This window comes from Takifugu rubripes, chromosome 1, assembly GCF_901000725.2.
Source record: "Takifugu rubripes chromosome 1, fTakRub1.2, whole genome shotgun sequence".
Lineage (NCBI taxonomy): Eukaryota > Metazoa > Chordata > Actinopteri > Tetraodontiformes > Tetraodontidae > Takifugu > Takifugu rubripes.
The window spans coordinates 27,861,858-27,887,653 of NC_042285.1; the positions used below are offsets into that span (position 1 = coordinate 27,861,858).

General features: G+C 48.1%; 1 protein-coding gene across 5 annotated transcripts in view; it reads right to left on the reverse strand.

Annotated features, from left to right (window-relative positions):
- The window catches only part of LOC101075134 (inactive dipeptidyl peptidase 10), a 113,176-nt gene that overhangs the window by 20,500 nt on the left and 66,880 nt on the right, over nucleotides 1-25,796 (reverse strand). For 3 of the 5 annotated variants that reach the window (XM_029837038.1, XM_029836915.1, XM_029836998.1), the window contains 4 exons: nucleotides 14,294-14,408; nucleotides 12,399-12,497; nucleotides 196-290; nucleotides 42-116 (listed from right to left, as the gene is read on the reverse strand). In XM_029837038.1, the coding sequence (XP_029692898.1) occupies nucleotides 42-116; nucleotides 196-290; nucleotides 12,399-12,497; nucleotides 14,294-14,318 (294 nt within the window). In that variant the 5' untranslated portion in view covers nucleotides 14,319-14,408. The remainder of the gene's footprint in view (nucleotides 1-41; nucleotides 117-195; nucleotides 291-12,398; nucleotides 12,498-14,293; nucleotides 14,409-25,796) is intronic. The other 2 variants (XM_029836955.1, XM_029837023.1) reach the window with 1 other exon arrangement.

The following is a 25,796-nucleotide window of genomic DNA, read 5'->3' on the forward strand; positions in this document are numbered from 1 at the left end:
TACACACACACACACACACACGCAGAGGCGGACCGGCCTACCTGTTTCACATCGTAGGCAAAGAGCACGTATTTCAGATCAGGAGAGACGGAATATTTGGCCACATTAAAATTCACCTGCAAACAAAACAGAAGGAGAGTTTCGGCTGCACGTCGGCGCTTCCCTCGGAGCTACGGCCGGATGAGGAGTACTCACAAACGTGGCGTTTGTCAGGATGACCTCCGTCTCGTTGGTGAGGAGGTTGAACTTGATGACGTGGCCGTCGCCGTTCCTGTAGATGACCTCTGAGTCTGCGTGGGCAAACGGAGCAGAGGCGTCAGGATGGAGGAGCGAAAGCAAACGTCAGTGAATCAAAATCTCAAAGAGGAAAGCGAAGCGTGCCGAGAGCTGCAAAGGTGCCATTTCAAACATCCTTTCTTTGCCCGACTGCTCCCTCAGCTCCGCTTTGCATAACTTTGATGTTGAGTTGTTAATCTTTGCTGGATTTCCGTGCGGCGCTAACACAAAGGGAAGGTCTTTGTTTTAATCTTCCGCGTGAACTCGGCTTGTTCCGTTGTGACGAGAGCTGCATTGTGTGTCACCACCAGGGAGACGTCTTTTGTAGCGCGCTCGATTGTTGGGACGTGACAGCTTTGTTTGTGTTGTGTCAGAGCCAGACGTTCAGAGCGGCGGCCCACCTCGGATGTCACGGTGTGAGGGGATTGGCGTCGCCAACACATCAGCTTCTGATGTGAAACATCTGCATTTGTGAGAGCAGCGCAGCCCTGACTCCTGTTTTTCTCAGGTTAGCAGCACTGAGGCTGTAATGGTGTGTAAAATCGTTCATTTTAACACATGACAGGGTCCTTTTCTCCAGCCACTGATACGGTTGAAGTCACATGTCACCAGACTCACGTCTGAAGGAAGCATGGCGCTCCTCACAAACGTCAGGTCAGTGAGAGAGATGAATATGTGGAGCTGGCTGGAATTCCTCTGATCTTTAAAACATCACCAAAGGTCCCCCTCTGCTCTGCACTTGTCTCCTTAAATAATGAAATGTTCATGGCTGAAAGAAGAACAAGCTCTGGCTCTAATGTATAAGTAATGTTCTACGTCTGTAACAGCATCAATAATGAAAGAATCTGGCTTTTTCCTGCTTAACTCTGCAAACCTGGTGGACTCTCATGCAATCAGAAGGCCTGGAATAGATGCACGCATGAGAGGAAGATGAGGAAGAGGAAACCACCTCTAACTAGGAGGGCTGGTTCTCATTTACAGTAGAAAATGAATTCTGAAAAGCACCAGTTTGTCCTGTTATGACGATGTTTTCATGTCTTCAATATAAAACACATCAAAGAGAACTTAACATCCTGCTGCTTCATCATCAGAATCATCATCATCATCATCATCATCGCCTCTGCGCCACATCAAGGCCACACCCACCGCCACCGCCCCACTCACGCTTCAGTCTCGGGGGTCGCAGGAAAACCAAGGGCAGCAAGTGTGTGTGCGAGGGGCGGTGGTAGCTCAGTCTGATGGGGACTGGAGGGCTCCTGGTTCAAGAACATGGAAAGTGTTCTGGTAGTAGGGGGAGGGTCCAGAACACCTTCAGTGCACTGCCGAGGTGCCCTTGAGCAAGGTACCGAACCCACAAATGCTCCCAAATGGCCCTGCAGCGATCCCGGCCTTCCACCATATGTCTACCCTCCCCGTGACCCCGAAAAGGGGAAAAAGCAGTTTAGATGAGAGGATTGGGGGAAATTATCAGGCTGGAGAGTCACCTTGCAATTACACCAAGGAAAAAAGGATCACCCTCATCTTTCCTTTGGGGATTTAATCAGACGGAAAAGTGATTTAATCACCTCCCAATTAATGCAACACGCAGGAAAAAATCGCACAACAATAAATATTACCGAGACCAGCGCAGATCACAGCTGCTAGTAACCGACTAAATGTGGAGACTGCGTTGATACGCTAACAGGATTAACAACACGCAGCACGACCTGAAAACACTGGAACCACATGAAGGTGGTCCTGGCTGCACTGATCCGGCTCTGCTGCACAATCAGCACTGTAACACCTCAGCAGAGCCAGGAAGCCTTCACGAGGTTTCCTTGTTTCTGTTAGGCTAGGGTGAAGCCTAACCCAACCCAAACCCAACCTTAACCCAACCCAACCCCAACCCTAACCAAACCCAACCTAACCCCAACCCAACCCTAACCCAACCCAACCCTAACCCCAACCCAACCCAACCCAACCCAACCCAACCCAACCCTAACCAAACCCAAACCCAACCCCAACCCAACCCCAACCCAACCTAACCCAAACCAACCCTAACCAAACCCTAACCAAACCCAACCTAACCTCAACCCAACCCAACCCTAACCAACCCAACCCAAGCCAGCTGATGAACCACAGCAGTCCAGATGTGCACCCACTGACATTCATGTCATTTTCCAGCAGTGGAAACTTTAGTTCCAGGACAGAGAGAAGGCATCAGGGATAAATACGCCAGTACAAGAGTCCTTCAAAAGAGCAGACTGGACGGATGTTGCAGGCTGGTTCCTGCCGCAGGTTCAGTGGCGGAACAGTCACGCCAGGCTGTGATGTCACTAACAGGAAGTGAGCGCGTGCAACTGCAGAGAAGAAGAAGCAAACGGGCCTCTCCTCCAGCAGAGCCGGGGGCCACGTGGGAACTCTGGGTAAAGTCTGCTATGCAGGGCTCACGATAAATGATTCAGCCCCGCTTGCGTAACGCCTGAACGCTGCGTCTGCACTTCCAGAGGTTCCACTAAATGTCACAGCTGGTCAAACTGGGATCCAGACAGGACCAAAATGCAGGTGCTAACAGGAAATACCGCGAGCCGGAGCGCTCTCTCTGGTGTTAGTGTTTAATTAGAACATCTGCATCATCTGCGATTTAACGTCAGTAAGGAAGACAAATGGTTGTAATCTGTGTAGCAATAAATCAGCTGGACAGATGTGAGAGCATCATTTATTTATTCATAATCTTTAATCTGCCGTAACGCAGAGTCACATCATCGCAACGATTATCAAAGGAAGAGCCCGAGTGGTTTTACACTCATATTTCACACTCTTGCATGTGGAGGTTGTTGCTAATAAAGCTGGCATAAACAGAGCCAGAAAAGCAGATTAATGACACACGAGCTCATTCGGAGCTGAGTGACAACAACACTCAGGATGCTGAGGAGGGTCCTCAGCCGTCGCCACTCCAGAAGGAGTGGATGTTGGTTCCAATGTTAATGTGGGATTTAAATAGTCTGAAAAAAGCACCTCTGACTTTAGTCAAACCAAACTTTCCCGAGGAGGAGAGCGATCCAGCCCACATGAGCGTTTCCTGCATCAGCTCAATCATGTCTCAAAATGTCTCTTTAATGTGTTAAAAAAGCATTTTAGGGGTCTAAGACAGGGTCAACAACAGAGGAATAACCTGGAGATTATGTATCCCTGGACACAAAGGCAACAAAAACTGGCATCTGGGGAAGATTTTTGAATTGGGTTTAATCCTGATGAACCAACACAGACGAATGCTGCTGTGTTCAGTCTTGGTTTGATGTAACAAAGTCGTCAGATGTGCAGAGTGAGCTTTTGCTGATTGAGGTTACTTCATCAGAGTAGAAGCAAAGTGTGAAAAGCAGCTGATGCTGAGGTTCAAGGTGCAGTAGAGCAAACCAGGTCTGTTCAGACTCTGAGAACTCTGAAATACCCACATTAGCATCTGGATGCTACAGTTGAACGAAAATTAAATAAAGGTAATAAAGGAAGGCCAAATGTGTAAACCTTGGTGCCATCTAGTGGTGAGGCTACAGATAACAAGAAAAGAAAACTCGCCCAGGAGGCGTTTAGCCGCCACCCATCAAGACATTTAATTAATTACAGATAATTTATCAACACGCTGACTTGTTTAGTTTGTCTACACTGTCCATGGGACGTGCACATGAATTTATATTTGTGCTGCTTCAGTGATTCCTCAAGTGCACGTGAGACATTCAAAACAATCTTGAGCGTGCTCGCACGCAAACATTAATTAGCCCTGTCCATAAAAGCTAATGTAGCCATTCCATCTCTGCTCATTTCAATTCGTCACCCGCGCAGCGCTGATGAAGCTACGCTGCGTTTCCATCAGAACCGCGGATCATTTCGGAGCGTGGAGAAGCCAAACTGCTGCTCCGGCAGCCTCCACTTCCTCCAACCCATCAAGTTTCTGACTCTTGAACCAATGAAAAACAAAAAAGAAGGGAAAAATCAGATGAAGTGGGAGCAGCGGCGCTCCACCATCACCGCTGAAGTATGAAAAGGATTTTGAGTACGTGGGTGAGAGCGCGTGAAGCCCTAACAGGATCTAACATGATCTCCATTTTATTCTCTTTTTCATCTAAAACAATCCCAACCACAAAAGCAGAGCGCGTCACAAGACCCTCAAATCTTTTTAACCTCGGAGAAACATCAGAGTCCTCATTAAAGGATACCTCCCAGCATGCACCAGGCCGCTGCACTGCTCCCTGCAGTCAGCAGCTCTGCGTGGCGCCTCCGCTTCCCTCGTGGCTCAAACAGGAACATTTCCATTATCTCAAGGTCTCCCATCTCTGGGTCACCTTACCTGCACTTGCTAAATGTCTCCTGCTAAAGCTAAAGCCCATTTCAACCTGGGGAAAAGCTGCCACAGCAGATGATTCACACCCAGAAAATACGCTGCCAACACGCAGCAAATTTAGATCCGATGTAGGAAGCCACAGCTGGGGACGGTGACGGAGCGTTTTCGCTGCAACAAAACCAGTTAGCTCACGCTAATAATCAGCAGCGGAGGAAATAGTTCATCCTGCTATTTATTCTCCATTATGATTGTTTTGATCGTATCTTTTAATAAAAGAAGAATATGAGGAAACACAGTGTCATGATTTCCTGCATGATTTCTTTTTTATTTTTACACAGTTCTCTACTGTAAGCCCGTCCCTGCGGGCCTGCTGCCCCACGGCATGCTGGGAAGGCTTCCATTTGGTCAAAATGAATTGAATCTTTTCTGATCGTAATCATGCCGCGCATAAATAATCCCAGACAGCTGAAAGCAGAGAGGTGCCGTGAGATCCGCTGCACTCTCCAAACGATGAGCATTAATTCAGACCGAGCTGTCGCGGCTGCTTTGTTTTAATTAGTGCGCTGTCAGCACGTGGCATTTGTTTCATTATTAATACACCCTCTCGTCAGAGCTGAACCGTCCCCTCAGAGCTGCACGCTGGGAGCATCTTGGGCGCTCAGAACTCAGCAGCTTCTTTATGTGGGACTGGAGCTGCCGACTGTGAGGACCTGTGAGCAGAGACGCTGCAGACGGGCAGGTGGCGCCGCTGAGGCGCCTTAATTGGTGTTCTTCACTGAATAACAAGAAGTAAAGTTTTAAAGAGTCAGTCTCAGGTGTGTGTGTGAGTGTGTGTGTGTGTGTGTGTGTGAGTGTGTGTGTGTGTGTGTGTGTGTGTGTGTGTGTGTGTGCAGCCACAACCCTTCAGCCACCGACTACTTCAGAATTGTTCTGGGATTTAAAGAGCAGCCTCTCATCCTCCCATCTCATTCATTTCCTGTCATTGAACACTTGACGGGGGAGTCGGACACGACCGGCTTTGATTTGCTTTTCCGCACAAATGTGAAGGTTAAAATAAATAAAGTAAAAAATAAATGACCAGGTCACAAATCTGTGAGACGTTTAGGAAAAGCCTGAAAAATATATGATCCTTTGAATTGTTTTGAAATACTAGATCCTGGTCTCACACACACACACACACACACACACACACACACACACACACACACGCACACGCACACGCACACACACACACACTCCAGGAGCCCACTTTTACTCTTAATTTACATCTTCTGTGCAGAAACTGTTCTGTTCTTCAGCCTGAAAACTGCAACAAATCTTCATTTCTGTTTAAAATATCTCAATATCACTAAATTATCGCACGTGTGTGTGCACGTAGGTGAGTGTTGGAGGTGTTTCTTTTTTGTTTTCAAAGAAGGGAAACATCTAAAATATGCAGCCATCGGCCGCCAGTTGCTGGTGATGTCAGGGGATGTGAGGTGGTTGCGCAATGAGACACTATAGTGGCTCTTCTGTCCCACAAAGTCTATATTTAAACCCACCATGTTTAATTCAACATCAGCCATCCTCATTTCACACGTGGCCCCGAATCTGAGAGGGACCGTCAGATGTACTGAGGACTTAATGAAGTGAAATGTCACAGCCCTGTGGCGGGGTGGTGCAGGTTAGGGATGTGATATGAATGTCACTCCGTGATGCCCGGGCCTGAATAACCCAGGGGAGCAGCAGCACCGGCTCTGGCTGAGGAGGACTCTCACTGCAGAGGAATCTGAACAGACCTCTGCAGGCACAAATCCAGCTCAGATGAGAGTATCTGAGTCTCGCGGTGGAAGATTTGTGTCACGCGGTGAATAAACATGGTCATTATCTTCAAATACTGCGTGAAAGGATGGAAGATGTGGCAAATTTATTCCCTTCCAGCTTATTTAGCATTCAGAGGAAAATGACATTTTATTTCTAATGCATCTGCAATCGCAGGAATATTAAACCTGTATTTCACTCCAACATTCCCTCCTGGTTAATCGGAGGCAGCAAATGCGGAGGGGAAAACTGAGATGATCACATCCAACCGTATAATGACTGAAGCATTCGCGAGGCCCAGATCCTCCAGAGGCATCGTTTTCTGCACGTAGCCTGAGATTAGGGTCAAAGCTGACTGCAGGTCTCCCCACCCCCCTCCTGTACACCTCTGTCTCCACCTCAGGAGGAGCCTGAAGACAATCGATACCTCTTTAACTAGAATATCAACAAAGGGCCGCCGCCACACTCATTCTGGCAGGTTTCACCTCATCATAGTTCCGATTAATGAGGCTGAAACGAGCTGTTTCTGATGATCCAGCTGATAACCAGGTGAGTGCGCTGGATGAACCCTAAAGCTAAAGACCAGTGAATGCTACTGCTCCTTCCTTTCTTCTGCTCTTCCCGTCTAACATCTAAAAGGGATCAGCGGCGTGCACGCTCTCTCTGACAGCATCCCGCTCATTCCAGATCATAAAGCATAAACTGGAAAACTAACCCGCTCCTGTGCGTCCACATTCCCAAATGAGAAGCTGCCACATTTTAAAGAGAAGATGGCGGCAGCCTGGAAGGACGACTTAATCAAGGGTGACATTTACACAATACAGAGCAAAAACATACATCTGACATGTTTTATCCTGTAATTCACACAAATCCAGACGGGCCAATAAACCGAGGTCCCGTAGGTCGTCTATCCGCATCACAACGCCCCCCATTGACATGTTTCCATGACAATGTCACCGTATATGAGTTAGTGCCTGTTGACAGCTGTCAGCCAGCACGTGTGAAGCTCCTTTATTAAAAAGAGCGGGGGGGGGGGGGGGGGGCTCCTCACGCAGACCAGTGACACTAATGGGTCTCTGTGTGGGGAGGAATATTTGTTCAGCTGCACGCCAGCACCGGCCTCAGGTCGATGCTGTGTGATGCAACGGATCCTGGACCCCCTTTTCTCCTCCAGCAGGCCATTATGTAAAGATGGAAAACATCCGGGCTTCCAGGCTCCGGGAGGACAAATGGGTTGAATCCTAACGACGGTATTAACGGCTGCATCCCTATCTGACGTCCGCTGCAGCGACGGAGGGGAGGATTCAATCTCTCCTCCTTAATCGGCTCCTCCTTCCTCAGAACCGCCATCACGGAAGCGCCAGGAGCTGTAACAACAGGCTGACCAGCGTGAAGTGGCAGCAAGGCCTGGCAGAGGGATTCCTCCGAGCGTGCACTCGTACACTCAGCGTCATCTTCGTCCTCAGGGGGCAACGCACGTGTGCACGTCCACACAAACACGCTCTACCCAACGAGCCAGGATCAGAACGCCTTTAATGTTAATTAATAGAAGGCAGTGGAGCGTGCGTTTGCTAATGAAGCCCCGAGAAGGCTGCTGCAGAGGCACGCGAGCGCACAGGCAGCATGAAAAGGACGCCATTTATTCCTTCACAGCCGTGTTTTCCAGCTACTGATCCAGACGCTGGAAACCACTTCACAGATCGATGGCGGCTGATGGCGACACGCGAGATCCTTTATTCCTTTCACACCCGAGCAGAGATTAGCTGGCACACTTATGTGGGTAATTATGGAAAATGAAAAGAAGCTCAGGGTCGGTTTTTACTGTAACTCAAGAGGACGTCCGGAACCAACATGGATCAGGCGGGAAGCGCGAAGGCTGCGGCTCTTTAAAAAACACGCTCGCTGTAGCGAGTCTGAAGAGGTCGGCTTTACCATCAAAGGCGTCAGCCACATACCAGAGGAAAGCCTATCGGGATCATACCAGATCAGGATGGGGGGGGGGGGGGGTTTCTGCACCAGAATCAGGACCAATGTGACTCAATTCATCTGCAATCTCCATCCAAATACCGAGTCGTTACTGGATCTCATTAAAAGCCAATTTTGCTTGGAAAATAGTCAAAACAAAAACAATTAGCTTTAATTCAGCTTCAGATTTCTTTGTTCTCATTTACTAAAGAGAAACTTGATGTGAAATCTGGCTTTAATTAAGCAGAACACTGGAAATAAATGGAGCTTTTTTCAGAAAGCGCGTGGGAACAAATGAAGTCACACAGCAGAGGCGGATTTATGGACCTGTCACAAAGCAGCTAATAAATAAGATGAATGTGATTGAAGTGAACCGAGAGAATTGACGGCAGCAGCGGCTGATCAAACAAAGTGGAATGGTAATTTGTAGGAGGTAAACAATATTGACTGCTAAAGGCTCAGTAATGGATTTAGAGAGATTACAGGAGAGCTGGCCATTTACTGAGGTGAGCGATGATTAGAATGAGAGCCCTGAGTTTCTCATCAATCACTGTTGAAATGTTTGCTTATATATGAACCACCCACAACAGGTGGAGGCGTATGCAGCGCCCCCGCAGGTCGCTTCAGGAAAGACAGGTCATTTTTACCTTTCTTCCACTTGTTCCTACTCATCTTCAAGAGTAACTAGAATAGGAGCCTAAAACCCCAAATTCCAAGTTTATAAAACTTTAAGGACATTTGGATTCCTGTCTTGTCAAACTCCAGTAAAACTTTTAGCTATTTAGACATTTGCTTCAACTTTCTTCTTTTGAACTTGAGTCGCACAGCCTGCAGAAATCTCCACGTTCTTTCGGCTCAACTTGAAATACAGCCGTGTTTGCTTTGATTGACTCCGTCTCCAGAGAATCCACATCCTCATCTCCTGTCTCATCCACTCGGAGCTTCCACATGCAACCATCTCAGTCTCAGTCTGACTTCACCTGAAGGCAACAAATAAAAGCTACAGCACCATGTTTACGTCTTCACTTATGTGTTAAGGTCAGTCGCTGCACTGCTGCTGGTTGGAATTTCAAGGTGCATTTTCTCAAAAAGCGATATTACGAAATGTTCCAGAGCCTCGCAGCTGTCTACTAAGGTGAGGAGCTTCTGGTGAGGGGAGCTCAACTGCTGCGTTGTTTCCTGCAGGCTCGGCTGTACAACACGATGGCGTCTCTCCCCAGACTGTCAATGACAGAAGAGCGGAGGCCAGTACGAGAGGGCGGCTGCTAACGTAGCTGCAGCCAAACGTGACTTTGCTAATCACGTGCATCAGTGTGAAAAAAGAGAAAGGCCGGGACAGCCGGCAGCTGGAGGAGACCGGGGGGGTTGTTTACTGCCTGACATTATCCAGATGTCTGGCTGCAATCTCAGTGGGGATCTTCATCAATAGCATCTTCACAGCAGAATGACAATGGATTTAATGTGATACTGCAGAAATGTCAGGCAACATCCTGTTTTAGAACGTCCTGTCAAACAATGAAGCCTGAAAAATCAGACATAAGGTAGCGCCTCCTCCTGACAGCATCCACGAGCGAGTCGCTGCTGTGAAACAAGTCCTCAATGGTATCAACCAAAACACGGTTGGAACACCCGAAAACAACTCGACAGGATTCAGAAGCTGAAATCATCAAAGGTTCTAGTGCGTTTGCATTATGAGGCGTTTAATGACCTCCTGTAAATTTCGATCACCTGCAGCAAGCACAAGCCGCCACTCTCCCATCCTTCATCGCTCAAATTCACACAGTTCTGGTCCCGAGCTGGGTCTCTCCCCATCTGGGTATGCCTGAAAGACCAGCATCCGGCAGAACAACTCAGCAGGTGTCTGAAGCGTCTCTGTTGACTCCTTCTGATGCAAAGGAGGAAGCGGCTGTTCTGCGAACACCATCTGGGCTCCGACCTCAGAGTATCATTATCCCCTTAATGTACATTTCACGGTGACACGTCCACATTTAGACTTGGTCCCTGCAGTCTTCACTCCAATTGGTCCACTCGTGCTGTTGCCAGCCTGGATTTTTGTTTCCTTTATGAAAACGGGTTTCTAGCCAAGAAGAGGGATTGTTCTCCTGGGTCTCGATCGCCAGGTAACAATAAAATAGAAATCAAATAGATGTCGAAACGTTCCTCTGGGATGAAATCCCAGAAACTGGTTGGATGTGTGATCCCTCTCATTAACAGGATTCCAACCAGTGTTTGAATAACGAGCAGAGTTCTGCTGTTTTCCCTGCAGCAGTGAGGAAAGACCATCGATTTGCTACCAAACTGCCCCAGAATCTGTTTTTTTTTTTCCCTGGCCTCCTTTAAACTGCCCCGACATTTCTCGGTGGTGCTGCACGTCCGTCTCCTCCAGGATCTGATCTCACACTGCAGTTCTGCTGTTCTGCTCTGAATATTTAACCTGCCAAAAAGTTCATTCGATTACATCAAATCTTTGAAGAGTTTTCCACCAAAAGAAGGACGATCAGTCGCACATGAGCGCGTCATGAGGAGAAACACTCTGGAATATCCGCTACGGCCAGATTTAAAGAGTCGCTTGGCCTTTAGCCGCCCTTATTTTGGAGCATGAGATGTTACTCTGCAGGCCTCTCAGCAGGGATGAGGAGGATGAATCTCTTATCTAATCAGAAGGAGTTGCAAGGTTTGCTGGCCCAGTGTGGCTTCATGCACCAGATCTCATGATATACCCGCTCAGATTATCTTTAATGTTGCCACAGATGAAAGACTCAAACCCTTCAAAGCTCCCTCTGGGGGAAAACAATCTCATTGTTGCTCCAAATCCAAGTGATCAATCTTTTCTCTCGCCCGTCCGTTATCTTCTCCCATTTGTCTGGGGTTTATTTTGCCCCATTTATCCACAAACCGTCCTGCAAATCGGACTTTGCTGACTGGCTCACTGCGCGACAGCAGCGCTCGCTCCCTCTCGCCTCAGGTCAGCTCTGTGGAATGAGAAAGCGTTGGGAAGATAGTGGAAAAATGTCACCCGGCAATGAAATATTGATGGACAAAAAGGCCCTGACTGCTGTTCTCGCCCTCAGGCGCTGGAGCGAGAGTCGCTCGGTTGATGGGCAGAAGAGAGAAAAGGCAAAACAAACACACCAATCTGCAAGAGCGCGGACAGAAGGAGAGCATCCATCCTCTCCTCTCCGAGGTATCCTTATCTCCCCCCCACAGCAAACCATAATCAGATTGTTTCGCACTCCACTTGGTGAGGTTGATTTCCAACCAAAGCCTTCCAGGCACAAGATATGAACCGCTTACAGCAAATGAGGAATCAACACGATGTAAATAAGGAGGAGGGGAGTGAGCCGGAACACCTGAGTTTACCTGACACGGAGGGTTCGGACTGTCAAACACGGAAGCCTTGTTTAAAACTGCCTGATTACCAAACAGCAGAGACGGCTGAGAGGCGAGACAAAAGCACAACAGCTGACTGCCGTTGCAAGAGCGCGCACGTTGAAATGTCGCTCGTGTCAAGTGAGATTCAAGGTGTGTTTTGTGGAAATACGTGCACCGAGTGGTTGAAGGGAAATGCAGGCAGTTTAACTGGCTGTCACTCAACCTGATGAATAATTCAAGAGGTAAAAGTGAGCGTGCCGCCGTCTCTGCAGAGCCTGTGAGAAATAAAGGCTGTGACAGTTCTATCTGGAAAACAAGCATCATTAGGGCCACTTTTGAAACGTCATCAAGGCTAACGCGGCGTGCCAATGTTATTTTAGTGGACTGCCAGGCTGAGGAGGCTACCGGCGACGCTGACGGATCATTTAACAAACACATAATTAAAACCTAAAAAGATGCAGCTTAGAATTTGTTAGGTGCGTCTTGAAATAGACACAATGATCAGCGGAACACCAGGCAAGTTAGTAAACACAACATTTGTCCATATTAGCGTCGCTAGCTAAAGCTGACACTTCTTTTCTCAGAATCTTTATCTCAGATAGATACCTGATAGAAACGACTATGTGGAGTCTCCTTCGGGCAACTTGGAGGTTGTGGTTTTACTCACCGTTGATCCATTTGGCCTCCGGGTCGTGGACTTTGAACTCAGGCTTGAACAGATCCTCAACGGTCAGCTTGGTGTCGCTTCCAGCTTGGTTGTCAGCTCCAACAAAAACACATCAAAAAACACGCCCATCAAACATGAGAACAACATGAGAGCGCAGCCCTCCAACCCTGCCACACACACACACACACACACACACACACACACACACACACACACACACACACACACACACACACACACACACACACCCTGAGCGGGCAAAATCAATCTGGCACGCAAGCAGACCCTGAAATTCACTTCCACTGCTACAATTTTTATGTTTTCGCCACTTCAAAATCACCAAGTCACCTCTTAAAATCAAGTCAGAAGACTGCCGTTACATTAGCATCTGCTGCCTGCGGCGAAGGCTAAAACCATGTGAGGGGATCCCGAAGGTGGAAATCTGCCTATAGTGAACATTAACGGCTGTCTTCTGCATAAGCAGAGTGACCAAAACGCTGCATGACGTTGGATATAACGGAGTATGGCGAGCTCCATCTAGATCACATGACCTAGAGTCCATCCAGGGTGGAAGCAACCACCATACTGGTCAGAATGCATGAGAACATGCCGGACAAATCAAGGTTATCTTCACACTATCAGAAGCTGGATCAGAAAGAAATGGCCATGCGAGTATCCTTCCAGGCTGGTTTTAACGTAAGACCACTGTGCACACAAAGGCTCCGTGACATTTTATATGTTCGTTATCATGATCATAACTGGCAAAGATCCTCCAGCTGTAGCAGCTGCCGCCCCTGGAAGTCTCCAGCTTTAATTATAAAATGTTCCGACTTGAGCCAGAGGAAAATGTGCTCTTTGCCGACTGTCAGCTGTGTGTGAAAGGGACAGCTGCTGATTGTGAGCTGAACGGGGGGCCAAGTCGTTTTGAATGTCAGCCATATTGGCTTTCCTTGATAACTCCACACAGCACGTTTGTTTATGGAGGCAATGAAAGTCTAACCAAGCGTGGAATTCCCCACGGGGAGGTGTCGCCGCAAGAGCAGCGCCATGATTTCACGTCGGGAGGACGTGAGGAGGCTTTTCTTGTGAACAGGTTTGTAGAGTGTAAGAGACTAAGATGTTTCATGTGTCAGTGAAGGTTTCATTTCAGGCTGTGCCAGGTTTGCAGATGCTGAACGCTCCACCGTCACCAGCAGGAAACTGGCGAGATGAGCTGACGCTCGCATCAAGCTGGGAATGCTGGGTTTTCAGAGCAGGAAAGATTCTGAAGAGAACTGTCTTTATCTTGTTACTATATGTTCTACCATATGTTCCTGTCTTCTCTTAGAAGTACTTTAGAAGTTAGGTATGGTAGAATCTTTAGCAAGTGTAATAAAGATGAGAGACATTCCTTTGACAGGATTGTTGTTTAGACCATTGTAATCTCGGAGCCAGTCAGGCTGGAGGTGTTAAACACCCATTATAACACGGGACATCAGGGTGGGGTTGATGAGCTTATTTGCATGAAGAATGGGAACTTTGATCTGGCCACCTGGGAAGATAATGGAGAAGAAGGACTGTATCAACACCAAAGGGGACTGGAAGAAGAGGACGAGGTCATCCAAGCAGAAGGATTGGATTGGACTGAATGAGCATTGATAATTTGCATTCGTGTTTCTATAAAAGACTGGGCCAAGGGATAGTTAGGTGGTCAGACTTCATGCCCTGGCAATGGACTCTGTTATTGTAGGGTTATGAACTGGCCCGGAGCTCTGTAATATTTGTATCTTGAATTGGTTCTATTGCTAAATACATTTTGAAATTGGCATTTTTCTTCTTGAAGTCTTCATTCAAAGAACACGCGGATTAGCAGCTACACACGAGAGGTATTGCGATCCAACAATTCCCAGTCTTACCTGGAGTGAGCAGGATGACGGACATGGTGATGAGGGAGCAGACCACCAAGATGACCAGCAGAGCGATGGCGATGCCTTTCCAGTTCCTCTGAGGTGGACTCACCCCGCCCAGGTCCTACAGACAGAGCAGATCAGGTCAGACTCCTGTGGAAACGTCACCAGTAACGTTGGCATCGTAATCCAGCAGGCACGGCCCAGGTCATCCTCCAGGGGGGTAGAGAGCTTCAGCAGAAACATCTCATTTTACCATTTAAAACATTTACTTTACTGGCAGTTAAACCTGCTGGTGGATCCAACGCAGCGCACCTCAGATACTAGATGTGCATTTCGTTATTGGCGTTAAAGGGCAAAAAGAACGGATCGATATTAGATACCCATCTAATGAAATGCAAACAACCATGAAACAAATAAATGAAATAATAATTAAATGAAGAGAATAGCGAGAACCACCGTGTCAGTTAAGAGGCAGGTTACTGATGGAGAGAGTTCCCCGAAAGCATTAGCGATACGAAGACATGGTGGCTGTAATCCAAAGCCTCGTCGGTCGGAGGCGGATCATTCCTGCATCCCGTTGCTTCCATGTTTACGACTTTTACTGAAGGAAAATCAGTCCAATGCTTTCAAAAGCGTGAAAAGTGAAACCGTCTGCGACATTGACCCCTGCGCTGGGAAACTGGACAAAGTGTTTGTGGGTTCAACCGCCGTTGACGCCTCGGCAGCCGTCTAATCTCACCCCCTGACCCGGGAGAAACGCACGCTCCGCAGGGCCGAGGGGCGGCTCCGTCTGCCGCTGAGCCGGATGTGGTGCGCTACGACCTCTGAGGCGGACCAGCCGCCACAGCTTTTACAGATAAGGGCAGCGGCGGGCATTTGCATTCAAAGACTCGGCTGGACAGTCAGAGCCGCGAGTGTCCGTGGAGGACGCCGTGTGTGATATCATCTGTGGTGAAAAAGCCATCCAGGCCCGAGTGCTTGTGAAGCTTCTTTCAGCCACAACATCATCCTCAAGTCCAGTATTAAAGGATCCTAAACTGGCTTCGGCTCCACATCTGCTGCCTCTGATAAGGCACTCCATAAATTTCCTCTCACCAAAGCTCCTACTGGCCTCAATTACCCACAATACCCTGCGGGTGATATACACTGATTACTAGCCACTGAGCTGCCATTAATCCTTGATTAGCTGCAGGGGAGAAAAATGATTTCACAAAGACAAAGATGGCACTAAAACAGACTTAATGCCGTTGAAATTTTTCAGATAATGGCAGGAATGTCGTCACCTGTGAGAGTCGGAAGGTTCTTTCAGGTCTGAGAGCCCAAAGCAACGTTCAGCCGAGAGCCATGTGGCTGCGAGGAGCCTGTTTCAGGGTCTCCTGGATGGAAAACATCCAGTTCGATGGAACCACTTCAATGCAGACAGATAAGGCCCAATAAAATCCATATTATTGTTCTCAAATTCTGTTTTCCCGCAAAAGGAAACTCAGCTCCCAATAACTCGAAGCCCTTTTGGTTGAACTCTTCAGTTCAAAAGGAGACATTGTTTTCTATAAAACCCCTTTGGAACAAAGACTTTGACTATATTCTAGTCTCTTTATTAATATAGAGCAGAATTCTGAATAAAGAAAAGAATTACTTTGATGAATAATGACAAAAAGATTCAAGGATGGGGCTGAAATCCTTTATAAAATTTAATTGACTTTAAAACTACATAAAACATCAAATACTGTGAACAATTGGAACTGAAAACATTTCATCTATTCAGTGGGCTGAATCAGGATCTTCCTGCTTTTATTTCAGCTTCGCCATCACCATGACGACAGATAAAGTGGACTCTTCTTTGTTGGTCTACTTGATCTTCTTTCAGAACTTGTGAACTTTGCCAGAGATTCTGTCTGCGTCGCTTTCACCATCATTTCATTTGCTCTTTTGCCACTTTTCAGTCATCATCAATAAATTAACTCAGTTATGAGCGATAAAAAACACTCGGAGATTTTGTGCCCAGCGAGTTCGTCCATTAAGGGGATTAATATGGAGGCAGCGTAGCGTCGAGCGCTCGGTCAACGTTTAGCCAAGCAGGAGGAACCGGAGGCGAACCTCACGGACGTCATTAGAGGGGGCAAATTGATCTAGAAATCTTTGCAGGCTGAAGCAGCCAGGAGTTGGAGCAGGAGGCCCGTTTAATCAGGCTCTTCTGCAGCCAATTCAACAGAATTAAAATTCATCTTTATAAAAAAGAGCTGCAAATTTATTTATACTTACACGTGTAATTATAGAGAAACAGTGTTGGAGGACCAGTAAAGCCCAGCAGGGGCTCTGGAACCCAGTCTGAAGCCCGGACAGACCACAGCCGCACATCCAAGAAGCTGAAGGCAACGTTTCAGTCAAAGCGTGTGAGAAGGTTCAGAGGAACGGGCCGCCGAGCGTCGCCAACGCTGCCACTGACGCCGTTTAATGAGGCCCACTGCTATGATGATGATGACGATGATGATGATGATGATTCCACTCAGAGAAAACATCAACACGCAGCAGATGTCAGCCCACCTTCCTGCGCTGCTGTTAGCGTGTTCATGAACAGAAGAGAAACCTTTATGCCCCCGAAGCTTCAAGGTTCCGTCGATCTTCAGGATACCTTCATTCAAACACACTTTATGGATGTTTTTTTAAGCCAAAACAAAGTTCTGCATTTCCTGTTCGTGGTGGGATGGAGAACAGGACAACGTGTCACCTCCTGAACCTGAGACAGGCTCTTTTTCCGGTGTGGTAACGAACAGTGGGGCGATGAGGGATGAGATGACAGCAGACCGGGGACCTTCATCCCTGGACAGACGTCCCAGCCCTTCCGTCTCCCCTCTGACCCTCCTTGTACTTCCATCACTGCACAAGTCAGCCAAGACAGTGATTAGAAGCTCTGTGTAATTAAATGGACTGTAATTGAACCTGCCCGTCCCTGAGGAGCAAACCCCATCAAACTCAATCAATACAATCAATTATTCATTGACTTAACGAGGCCACAGAAAATACCAGGAACATTTGTTGTTGGAGCAATGGTGGAGCTAACGGCACTTTTCCTGCAGTTTTCCTGCAGTTTCCTCGGGACGGTCGGATGATTCCAGGTTATTCCCGATAATCAATGCCTGGAAGGCATCTGGGTCATCGCTCAGTAATGCAGACGATTGGAGGGGAACTCCCCCGACGCCGGCGAACGGTCCCTGGGTGGACATTTACTTTTAGCCGTAAGCGAAGAGAAGCTGTTTGCTGTAATCACATCATCTGTCTTTGAACTAGTGAGAAAGCCAAAGAAAGCGGAGCGAAAACAGCCTGACGTGCACCAAAAAGAGCTTTCATTGTTAAAGGGAGAGGAGGACGCCATTTAAAGCTCGGTTTATTCTCCGTTAGCAGCTGAACACGCTAAAGTTTAGACAACATTCAGACTTCTCAGGGTCATTTTTACCTTTTTTCTGTTTATTTAAAATGACAATCACCAGCACAAAGCTGGAAAAACCCATTTAAATAAAGCCATAAGACTCTTACCAGATTAATATAAAGCATGTAGTGAGCATTTTAATATATGTTTAACATCAATAATTAATGGCTGACATGATGAGATTAACTCAGGCTCTGGTTTCTATCTGAATACATTAATAAACAACATGAATTAAAGGTTAATAAAGTGATATTGCTGAACTGTCTCAGCTCAATAGCATCAATGATACCTGACAATTAGCAACAAACCCTCAGTACTGTGTGTTTCATGTTAAATATCCAGCTTTTATTTTGAAATACATATCAAACCAACGACCCCCGTCGTCTTCATCAAACCCCTGCTAATAAGCTCGTTCCCGGGCTGGCTGGCGTACTGGCAGCACGCCGCCGCCGCTCTTCCGGGCTATTTATAGAGCTGTGAGCTCCCCCAGGTTTGGACTCTGACCTTGACAAATGATGAGCAGCGTTTCAGCAGGTTGGAGATTAGGGAGGAGGAAATGGTGCCATCTGTAACATCTTATTGTTGTTTACCCGTGAAAATATTTGCCCGGCCTCCGTGCATCCGCTGTCGATGTGCCGGGGTCGCGAGGCTTAGCATCTCACATTGATCGACAAGCTAATTGGAAAAGCTCAGCTACAGTGTCATCTTATTGTATTTAGCATTAGTGCAGTTACCCCCGAGGATGCTAGCAGAGGCCTTTAGTCCTCACGAGATTATTCTCAATTAGTCACCGTCGCTGTCGTATTGGTTTCAGATACACGGGGTAGCTGACCCGCACGCCAGCGACAGCGCCGCATCGTTACCAACGCTGAGATTAAACAAGGAAGCAAGTTCACCTTCACATCCTGACAGGAAGTGAAACATGGCTTAGATGCAGAAACACAGAAAGTTCACCTTCCTTCGCTCACACTCAAGGTTGCCGACAAAACAGGATTTATTCGGTGTTTCACACGTGTCTGATCTGATGCCGCCGCCTCTCTGACAGCCACGTTAAACCCGCATGTCGTTGGGGAACACCAGCAGCTCCTGGAGTAAAGGTGCACGTTCACACACGACTTATTAATCCACTCTGACTTCAATGTTCACCCAGAAAAGTCCAGTCCTGATCTAACAAATCCAGGCATCCGTGGTTTGAACATAACCTCAGGTTTAGCATCTATAAATACAGAATAACAGAGAGAAACTGTTGCAATCAAAACATGTTTTCTTTCCTTAAACTCCAAATGATGTCCAACAGAGAACATGTTCTTGTTAACACACCAGGAAAACAAACTGAACATGGGAACCATGGCAACCATGGCAACAGACTGGCTAATTTGAAATCATTCTTGGGTTTTGAATATGCCTCGAGATGTTTGAACGTTACGACTTTCTGACCTTCAGAATGCACAAAACAAGGCCAACGCTTGATTTTATGAAATACAGACAGCAAAAAGGATGGGAGATATTTTTATATCTGTTATATATTTAAGTCGGATTTCCCCTCCGAGTATCTGAAAGCGAGTGAAGTGAGTTAACGACCTCCGCTAAAGTAGCAGACTCCACATGAGCTTCCTCCTCATTCAGCAAACAGTCATCCAGAGAAATAAGCCTTGAAAGACAATCGGCCTCCAAAACTCATCAATATGGAGCCGAACGCATCTGTGGGACACAGGAAATTGTCTTTGTGTGGTTGAGAGGCACCGTGTCACATCTCCAGAAAGACAGCGGAGGTCCCAGCGGGCTCTGAGCAATAAAAGTGAAAGTAGAGAGGTGGAGAGGGAAGGAGAGTGGTGGAAGAGAAAAGTCTGGAGCTGCAGGGGACTATCGCGATACACATCTCATGAATTAAACACTGATACATCATTTCCTGTCTCGGCAGGCGCAGATGTGGTCAGGATGTTGTTCCTCAGCTCAGGCTAGAGGACACGCGTGCGTGTGTGTGTGTGTGTGTGCGTGTGTGGAAGCTTACACACTTCGTGCTCATGCATAATATGGACGTCCTCCTCCGGTTAACCTCCACTTGTTCTTAACCAGGGTTGTGGAGGTGGGCGGAGTCTATCCCTGTAGCCAGGTGACAGGCGACATTTTGATGTGATGTGATGAGTGGTGCAAAAAAGGGGAAAAATCTATGCTATGCTAAGCTAGGCCATGAGTACTGGCTGCATTTTAAGGGTCCATCGTGGGAATTTGCTTCCCCGATGTTGTTTCACAGGCACCAGCAGCCGACGCCTCCTCTCACCTCATCAAAGAAGTCATCAAAGCATCAGACAGGTGAAACCATCGGAGGAATCACACCTCTGTCACCGTGTGGCAGCTCTGACTGATCAGCTGCTGAAACTAGGAAATGATGTAAATGACGCCACTCCAGGGTACCTGAACGCATCACTAACGTTCCAAATAGCCCAAAAGATTCCAGGTTAGATTATTGAGCAGTTTCCATGTTCTGGAATGTTCTACAGACTTTAACCCTGCGGAAAACTGGGGACTCATCAGGATTTACCCCATATAGGAAGTGAAAAAAGAGAGAAAAGGGAAAATGGAACGTTTCAGGTTTATGGGATGGACTTGCCCGAGGTCCTCATACATAATCAGCAGCTTTCCAGCATGCAGCCAGCCAAACACATTTTATCCAGCAGAAAGCTCCATCTGAAAGAATCAACATCACTTTTCCATATCTCCCATATTTGCGTGCTGGGAGTAAGACGGCGGCGATGGAGCATCGCTCGGGAAGAAAAATAAAAGCGCCACTTTCAGGGCAGAGACGTGAGTGGAGTTAACGACGTCTCGGAATGTCAGCGAGATCCCGACAGGTAAAATGGCAACTTCAGCCGCAATAAGCCGGCAAAATGTGACAGCGGCCTTCGTCCACCGTGACTGAGCCGCCAAAACGCCAGCGCTGGCGGCCAAAACGCCGCCATCAAGATTCCCTGCAGAAATGCAGATCCCCACCAGTGAGCTGACGCCGCCACCCCCCAATCCGACAGAACCGGGCTTGTGGAAAAATCACGGAAAACCATCAGCTTGTGTGACGGAACTCTATCCAATCTCTTGTTGGCCAAGTTAGCAAAACCAAAATTCTCTGGCTGACAAATCTCTGTAAGCTGATCCCTGATCAGCGGCGTACGCAGAGGTCGCCGATCACCGCGGCGCCCTTCATCAGACGTCGTATTTCAGCCCCTTCAGACGCGTCTGGACGGTCTTTTCCCAGCGGTCCGATCCATCTGCCGCTGCTCTACGTCGCTCCCAGAGGCCGTGTGCCAGGAACACTCCTGCGCTTCATCCGAGCTGAGCCGATGAAGTGAGGAAAGGCCTGGCCGGGCCGAGCGTGTCAATATTGATGAGGCCGACATTAACAGAGTCGACCATGTGTAATAATCCAATCAGGATTAGATGATTAGACTGACCACAAGGCTCCTCCATCAAGAACATTTCTGCTTTCATGCTTTCCTCCTCTAATCTCTCTTTTATGCTGCTAGCTTGGCATCATCCTGATGGACTTTCAGCGGGGTTTTTTTCCACAACGTCCATCAAATCTGCTTGGATTACGACGCGCGGAGGGTTTTTGTCAGCTCTTCCAGCGGCCTTCGGTTATCTGAACACGCAGGAACCTCCTCTCTTTTATCCTCATCCCCTTTTCCGTTATCTCGGGTGTGACTGCCGCCTGTCCGCCGTCGGTGCCGCAGCTGATCACGCAAACTTTGTAATTGCCTTCTAATCCTTCCTGGGAGAGGAGACGTGTCAGCGTGGGGTAATTCGGGGGCGCAGGATGCCTCGGGACGTGTGGAGAAAAGCGGGAGACACGAAGGTCACGACCGTGAATCAGCAGCCAGACGGAAAAAGAGTGGCGGCGCTCCATCAGGATTACGGCCGTTATCACGTCCGTGTCCGTGCGCCTGCGGTCCTGACTAATGCAGACGCCCTTCTGGGCCTGGAGCCGCTTGTTCTCCTCTTAATGAGGATGCAGAACACACGGCTGCATGTTCCTGCTAAATGAAGAATCCCTCGGAATGGTGAGTAAGCACATTTGTGGCATTTTCAAACGCCGCCTGCGTTTGAGCGCCTGCAGCATCCACACAGAGACGAGGGCAGATGTGGTGAGGAGGTTTGTCGGGATGACCTTATTCCACACGCGTGGGTTTGCATCCTGAATCCTAATCGGCTGCCTCAATTCAGCCGTCAGGAAACTTGTGGAAGTGAAAGAATCGGGAGTGAATTCTTCTGTTAAAACCTGGAATGTTTCAGTTCCAGAGCGAAATGAGGAAAAAGATGCTGCCACTTTCATCCAGATTATTGCTGATTAACATGGATTAACGTGTCTCCTGGATGTTGAGCAACACTGAAGCAGATGATATCCAGGATAAAGTGACTCCTGCTGGGAGCAGCCGTTCAGAACAAACCTGCTCTCCACAGTTTGAGTCAAATCTCTGATTGCTACAATTTCAGCTGCTTTAATGTGAGCTGATGCGGAAAAAGCGAGATGGGAAGAAGTTGTGAGGTAGCAAACATGGAGTTCCTGCTGATCCCCTCTGCTCCGACATCACGGCTTGGAGGACCTGAAGACAGCATCTTTCCTCTTCTGCCAGCATAAACCAGTCTAACTTCCCAGCTGGACCAGTTCAAGGCCAAACCTTGAAGCGTTACTCCTCTCAGGGAGACAAACGTGCGTGTTTGATCATTTCATGGCTGTGTTTTGTGATGACGGAACATCGTGATGATTAATGGCGGGTGCAGACGTGGTGGAGGCGACTGTGTGTAAATGAGGGTTCCTCCTGTTTCTCTCGACATAATTGCCCTGGCAACAAGGGCGTCGGCGCTCTTTCACCAGTCTGAGCAGCTGGTGATGGGAGGAAAAGGTGCAAACTGGAGGAGGAATAAAAGGGACCATTAGAGGAAGCTGCACCATATTATCTGTTAGCGTCGCTGCTTTGCTAAATGTGCTTTTGTAAATAATCTTCTCCTGTTTTTGGCATCAGAAACTGTGAGTACATTAAATCCAACAGCTCCAAATAGACACACACTATGTTCCTGACTCTTCCTAATCTAACAAGGAAAGCGGTAAACACCCGTCTTCGGTGTAATCTTTAATCAATAATTAAATGTAATAATCTCCTCCTCCCTGAAATAACAGCAGCCGTGTGTGCAGAAGCAGCCGGTCATTTGGAGCGCCTCTGCTCGCCCCCCCTCAGCAGCAGTCTGGACCTTTTCTCCATTAACGTGAGCTACAGTTTCCTGCGCCAGCTCACAGCATGTGGAAGCGCCGCTATTACTCACAATCAGGCGCTCATCTATGTCTGCTCACGCCCGCCTTTTGTCCCGAGCACAGACAAGAACGGCTCCATTAACAAAGGCAAAGGACCCTGCCAGCACCCCCCCTCGAAGGGGATGGGCCGGGGTCACCGCTCAGGCCACCTCTCAGTCGGCCTTCATTACGTCTGGCTCCGGGGGCGAGCGGCACAGCTTGACAGGAGCCAATGTCAAATGAGCTGGTTTGATCTGGGCTCTCTTTTTCAGGACTGACCACGTTGTGCTGGTGTGAACACCAGTGCTCCCAGTTAGAGTTGGCTGGTTAAAGTGACACGCTGGGCGCCGTCGGCCAGGTCACTCGTTCATTTCTGTGTAGCAGAATCTCATCTCGCATGTGCGAGTCAGTAATTTTTTTGTTATTTCATAAGCACTTTTATTTGGAAATCCTTATTTCAGATCCTGGGGCACCTTATTTTATAATGAAACTATTTATTTCAGATTGTTTTATCACAATTTTCCTACGCCCCAGCAGCCTCCCCAACGCCGACCAGAACAGGCAGTCAGTACGTTCAGCCTGTTTTCTCGCCACTAGAGGGTGCCCAATCGTGCATGGTGGTGCTTTCAGGTCATTTTTTTCTCCCTTCCCTCCTGCAGATGTTATTTAAAGCTGCTGTCATGCTTTGTCCTTTCTGTAGCTCCCTCAGCACGCTCATGTAACTTTGATGAAGAGTAACCCCGTTAAGAGCCTGGAAAGAGCTGCAGATTCTGGGTCGCCGCAGTCGGGACAGAAAGTAGCTCAGATTCTGGCGCAGCACAATTTCTGGTGCTGGCAAACACGAACATGTCAGGCCACAACTTCCCCTCCCCAATAAACATGTACACAGCTGTTTGTCTGAGGCCACAAAGCTGAGAAATTCCTCCAAAATATCTGAACAGACGAGCCAATCGGTGACCTGAACATGATCGAGTCAACGGGCCGACCGCGGGAGAGCCGAGAGGAGACGCGATTGGACCTGAGCTGAGTCCTGCTAGGAGGCCTTCAGCTTGTGATTAGTCAGGAACCAGGAGCATCTGTGGCAACGTCTCCCAGCAGATTCAAATCTGTATCTGTTGGTTTGTTCTTGGTTCTAACAGAAAAGATCTGCAGAACAGATCTTTATAGAAGGACGATCAATAATGGAGGAGCAGCAGAGACGAGTGCAGTGAGGGAGAGACCCGAACCTGTTCACCCTTCTGTCCCAGTATAACCAGTCTGTTCACCCTTCTGTCCCAGTATAACCAGTCTGTTCACCCTTCTGTCCCAGTATAACCAGTCTGTTTACCCTCTCTGTCCGAGTATAACCAGACTGTTTACCCGCTCTGTCCCAGTATAACCAGTCTGTTTACCCTCTCTGTCCGAGTATAACCAGACTGTTTACCCGCTCTGTCCCAGTATAACCAGTCTGTTTACCCTCTCTGTCCGAGTATAACCAGTCTGTTTACCCTCTCTGTCCGAGTATAACCAGTCTGTTTACCCTCTCTGTCCGAGTATAACCAGACTGTTTACCCGCTCTGTCCCAGTATAACCAGTCTCTTTACCATTCTGTCCCAGTATAACCAGTCTGTTTACCATTCTGTCCCAGTATAACCAGTCTGTTTACCATTCTGTCCCAGTATAACCAGTCTGTTTACCCTCTCTGTCCCAGTATAACCAGTCTCTTTACCATTCTGTCCCAGTATAACCAGACTGTTTACCCTCTCTGTCCCAGTATAAGCAGACTGTTTACCCTCTCTGTCCCAGTATAACCAGACTGTTTACCCTCTCTGTCCCAGTATAACCAGACTGTTTACCCTCTCTGTCCCAGTATAAGCAGACTGTTTACCCTCTCTGTCCCAGTATAACCAGACTGTTTACCCTCTCTGTCCCAGTATAACCAGTCTGTTTACCCGCTCTGTCCCAGTATAACCAGACTGTTTACCCTCTCTGTCCCACTATAACCAGTCTCTTTACCCTCTCTGTCCCAGTATTACCAGTCTCTTTACCATTCTGTCCGAGTATAACCAGTCTGTTTACCCTCTCTGTCCCAGTATAACCAGTCTCTTTGCCCTCTCTGTCCCAGTATTACCAGTCTGTTTACCCGCTCTGTCCCAGTATAACCAGTCTGTTTACCCTCTCTGTCCCAGTATAACCAGTCTGTTTACCCTCTCTGTCCCAGTATTACCAGTCTCTTTACCCTTCTGTCCCAGTATAACCAGTCTGTTTACCCGCTCTGTCCCAGTATAACCAGTCTGTTTACCCTCTCTGTCCCAGTATAACCAGTCTGTTTACCCTTCTGTCCCAGTATAACATCATAAAAATACAGTGGACTTCGAACACGTCATAACACCAATGACGTCATGACAGCGAGTTCCATCCACCTTTGATGGAACCATCATTTGCACCTGCGTGCGCACGGGCACGCGCACGAAAGGTGCGGGGCTTTGCGGTGTTCCACGAGAAAAACACCTGTGAGGTCGCCGCGTGTGCACGTGCGGGGGAACGCGCCCTTGAATCCCAAACGCGGCCGCGGGGAGGGGGGGGGGGGGGATTCACGTTGATCCGCAAAATGCACCGATCAGTGACCACACGTGCAACCTGAATCCCCCTCGTCGGTCCGAACGCGCCGGAGTGAGAGCAGATGCCCCTCCGGCGCCCCGAGAGCCTAAAACTATCCCATACGCAGAGGAGATCACCAGAGGGGATCACCAGAGGGGATCACCAGAGGGATCTACTTGGTGCGCGTGGATAAAGTGAGAGAATCACGCAAATGAAGCGGA